This window comes from Nicotiana sylvestris, chromosome 6, assembly GCF_000393655.2.
Source record: "Nicotiana sylvestris chromosome 6, ASM39365v2, whole genome shotgun sequence".
Classification (NCBI taxonomy): domain Eukaryota; kingdom Viridiplantae; phylum Streptophyta; class Magnoliopsida; order Solanales; family Solanaceae; genus Nicotiana; species Nicotiana sylvestris.
This window is the reverse complement of record NC_091062.1, coordinates 27279434-27283237: the sequence shown is the minus strand read 5'-3', so window position 1 is coordinate 27283237 and position 3804 is coordinate 27279434. Positions and strand designations below refer to the sequence as shown.

At 44.2% G+C, this 3804-nt stretch overlaps 1 protein-coding gene across 1 annotated transcript; it reads left to right on the top strand.

Annotated features, from left to right (window-relative positions):
- Positions 1-563: 563 nt before the first annotated feature.
- On the top strand, positions 564-3028 carry LOC138870393 (uncharacterized). Its single transcript, XM_070148195.1, has 5 exons — positions 564-792; positions 1465-1682; positions 2194-2385; positions 2461-2544; positions 2654-3028. The coding sequence occupies exons 1-5, from the start codon at positions 564-566 to the stop codon at positions 3026-3028; spliced, it is 1098 nt and encodes a 365-aa protein (XP_070004296.1).
- Positions 3029-3804: the final 776 nt, after the last annotated feature.

Below are 3804 nucleotides of genomic sequence, written 5' to 3'. Positions count from 1 at the left end.
CCTCAAGAGAGAACTAGCTCGAGTTCGGGTAGCCCGGAGGCTAAATAATTGAGTGAACGTTCGCTCGAACTCGAGAGAAAAAGTACCCCTGAGACTTTATAAATAGTCCCTGAGTGAGAACTGGCTCGGACTATGGTAGCCCGGGGGCTAAATAATCGAGCAAATGTACTACTCGAGCCAAACTCGTAGATTGTTCTCAATAATTTCTAACAACCGATTCCCGATGCTTTGGCTCTGATGCCAACATCATAATGTAAGTTATTGAAGTGACTGAAGGGTTGCTTTGGAACGACTCCCAAAATTATTAATTATGGACGGCCAACGGTCGACCTTCTGGCTTTTTCAGCACGTTTAAACGAATTTTATAAATAGACAAAACCTCATAACTTTGCCGATATTACTCCCTTAGTGCTTCCAAGATTTCATTTAGCCCTTTTCAATTTCCTTGAACTCTCCATTTTCTTCTCTAACGATATTTTCCATTTTCACAGATCCTTCGCTTTAGAAATGGCCAAAACCTCTAAAACTGTCCCTCAAAAGGAAAAAACTTCATCATCTTCTCAATGACTAAAGGTAAACCGGTAGTTCCTCCTAGTATCAAGGAGTGTACTCCCAGGCCTTGTGATACATCTTCTGACTTCCAGGTTGAAAACCCCTCCTCTGTTCCGGGACGATACGAATACAACAGTTTAATAACTGAAATCGAGAAGGTGAAGGTCGACTGCCATTGGGGAAAGTCAGTGCAAGTAGAGATTCCTTCACGAGGAGAAGACATAACCAAGCACAAGGCCAGTTTCCTTAGTGAATACACATATCCTTTCACCTTAGGCCCGGTAGAAGCCTCTTTACCATCAATAGATCCAGTGATCCTTGACTTCTGCAGCCAATACCAGGTGACACTTGGACAAATCTATACATCATCCTGGCACATTGTTTATATGATTAGATATTTCTCAAACATGGTTGAGGGGGTGCCTTTTACCCTCAACCACCTAATTAGACTGTATAGCCCCCAACTTTACCGAGGTGCCCTGATTAAGCTAAAATGTCGATCCCCGAAAGGCCTTTTTTGCTAGTATCGATGAAGACAAGGATCGGGGGTGGATAAGCCGTTTTGTCTGAGTCAAGATCTCGGACCTGATCCTTGCTGAGAGAATATCATTCCCCGAAAAATGGAATATAAATCGTAAGTAAACATGCTCCACTAATTGGATACCTTTTCTTTACTTTGAATTAACTTTCTTCGACAATACAACTGTCCAGTGGTACCCCGGTGCTTTCAAAGATCTCCCGGGCTGGGTCCAACGACTTGATTCGATCTACCCATATGCTAAGCGCGTGGTGCGATCTGGCTAAGACCCATTGGGAGGCTAAAAATCATGGTAAGTATTTATCTCTATTAATGCTTGAGCTCTTTAGAGAAGATGTCTCTCACTAGTACTCACATCCTTTGTATAAATGCAGGCCTTGGAGAGGCCATTTTGATGAGGGAATCCCCGCCCGGGGAAGCAGATATCCCAAAACCTGCTAAAGAGAAAAAGAGAAAGAAGAAATCATCGGCCGAGTCTTTGAAGACAAAAAAGGCTAAAATTCAAAAACCGTTGGCCGATTCAGTGGCCTCAACTCGGGAGGCGGCCGAAAGTCTTTGTGCCGAGGGTGAAGAGAGTGATGACCATCCAGTGGTACTTAGGGGGAGAAGAAGTGTTGTTGCCCCGAGATCTACTAAGTTGAAGGTGACTGATGCTGAGGTGGTCCCGACCCAAACTAAGGGAATTGTTAAAGGGGTCTAAGACAAAGTCCCCAGACCGACCATCGACCAAAACACATCGGATGTCGAGGGGCACCTGGTTGATGAACTTGAAGAAACTAATGATAAAGCCCCTCGTGGAAGGGAGAGGGCCCCCTTCGACCCAGTCGAGGTGATCAACGTAGATGAGCCTCTGCCCGGCCCATTATTCTCTCCCGGGCAAATACGGGATGCCCAAAATATGAAAACACCCATTGTCGGTGCATCCCCCAGAGAGAATAGTATGTTTGAAGGATATTTTGTTAGGGTTGAAGAAGTCCCCGATATCGACACCTCATTGATCTTTGAAGAAGCCAAGAAGCTTCGATAACAGGTAATCTTGATTCGACCGTTGTATTTTGAGTTTCGATTCTTACTCTTCCGACTCCCTTCTTCTGTGTTTTCAGTCTTTAAAGATCTCTAACCAAGCCTTTTCCAAGTCGCAAACAGAGTTGGCTCATTGTGAGGACAAATTTAGGAAGCTCGTTTCTGAATTGGATAAGCTTAAGGCCCTTCATGCCCAAAAGAAGAGGTATCTAGGTGACCTTCGAGCTCATTTGGAGAGGATATCTCGAGAGTGGGCTGATTTCGATGAGCACGTATTACGACCTTCGTGGACTTGTTTTTGTGCTTCAGTCAATTGAGCGTTTGATACCTTAATTTGACTTTTTCAGCTCAAGCAAAAAGATGACCTAATGCGAGAGGAGCTTAGAGTCAGAGATACCAAAATCCTTCCGCTGAAGCAGTGCATAGATGAGGTGTCTTCCGATAAAGAAACTCTTCGAGAGAAGCTGACCTCGGTTGAGTGACAACTTCAAGGGGCGAGGGTAGAAAGCTGCAAGTACAAAGCTCTTTATGCTGAACTAGTTGCTGAGCTATCTGCATCCAAGTAAAAGTAGTTGCGCTCTGTCCTCATACCGAAAAGATGTTGCTGCTACGAATACTCGAGTCATGAAGGTGTCCGAAGAGGCCGAGCTTAAACTATCATGTGCCTTTGAACATGCCCGATTAATATCTCTAAGACAGGCTATCGAGGATGCGTATGCAAGGGAAATCGATTTGTCTGCCGATATCGAGAGGACGAAGGCTTTAGAGGAAGAATTGGCGACTCTACTTTCATCCGATGATGGTTCATCCAGTGAATCGACCAGCGGTTCGGAGGATGATGAATTCCCCGAGGGGGAGGGGATCGAAGACCAGTATGTTGAAGGCACAAATTCCGAGGGAGCTTCATCTGGTTAAGTAACCTCGGTGGTTGATTAGGTTTTCATTTGTTCCTTTTTTGTGTAAGGTCTCTAGGCGTGAGCCTTGTAAATGCGTCTTGGTGACACTTTATCATATATATATGGATTTTTGCTTTTCGTCATTTCTTGTTTTCCCTTTGCCTTTTGGAATAAATTTCAATGCTTGTTGATAACCAGTTCGGTGTTCGACCCTCGAGTCAAATTTTGACTCGGGCTCATTGACCCTGGGGTTTTCAACATATTGGCCCTTAGGCTCTTTAGGCTGGCTCTTAGGCTCTTACGTATTGGCCCTTATCTCTTTAGGATGTCCCGTAGGCCATTTAGCATTGGCCCTTAGGCTCTTACGCATTGGCCCTTAGGCTCTTTAGGCTGGCCCTTAGGATCTTACATATTGTCCCTTAGGCTCTTTTTAGAATGGGTCGATGTGACCTATAATATGGTTATATTTTTTCCCTCATTTTGGCTAAAGACTTTTGAAGTTTTAATTATGCCTTGGCATGTTTTATGTTCGTCAGACTCTTTGTCGGCTCAAACGAGAACCTCGATTATAAGTCGATATGTGACGATAGCTGAGTACCTCGGGAGGCTCGCTCGAAGGTTGAGTTTTTGAAACCTTTTTATTGAAGGCTGCTTGTTTTCGAAGCCTTTTTATTGTTTGGAGTTGATATTATCGAAGATCCTTTTCTTATGTCGAGGGTATCCTGATTAACCGGTTCTTTTTGAAGTGTTTTCAAAGTATTTGGAGGCCTTTAGTTTTACGGTGGCAGTCGAACG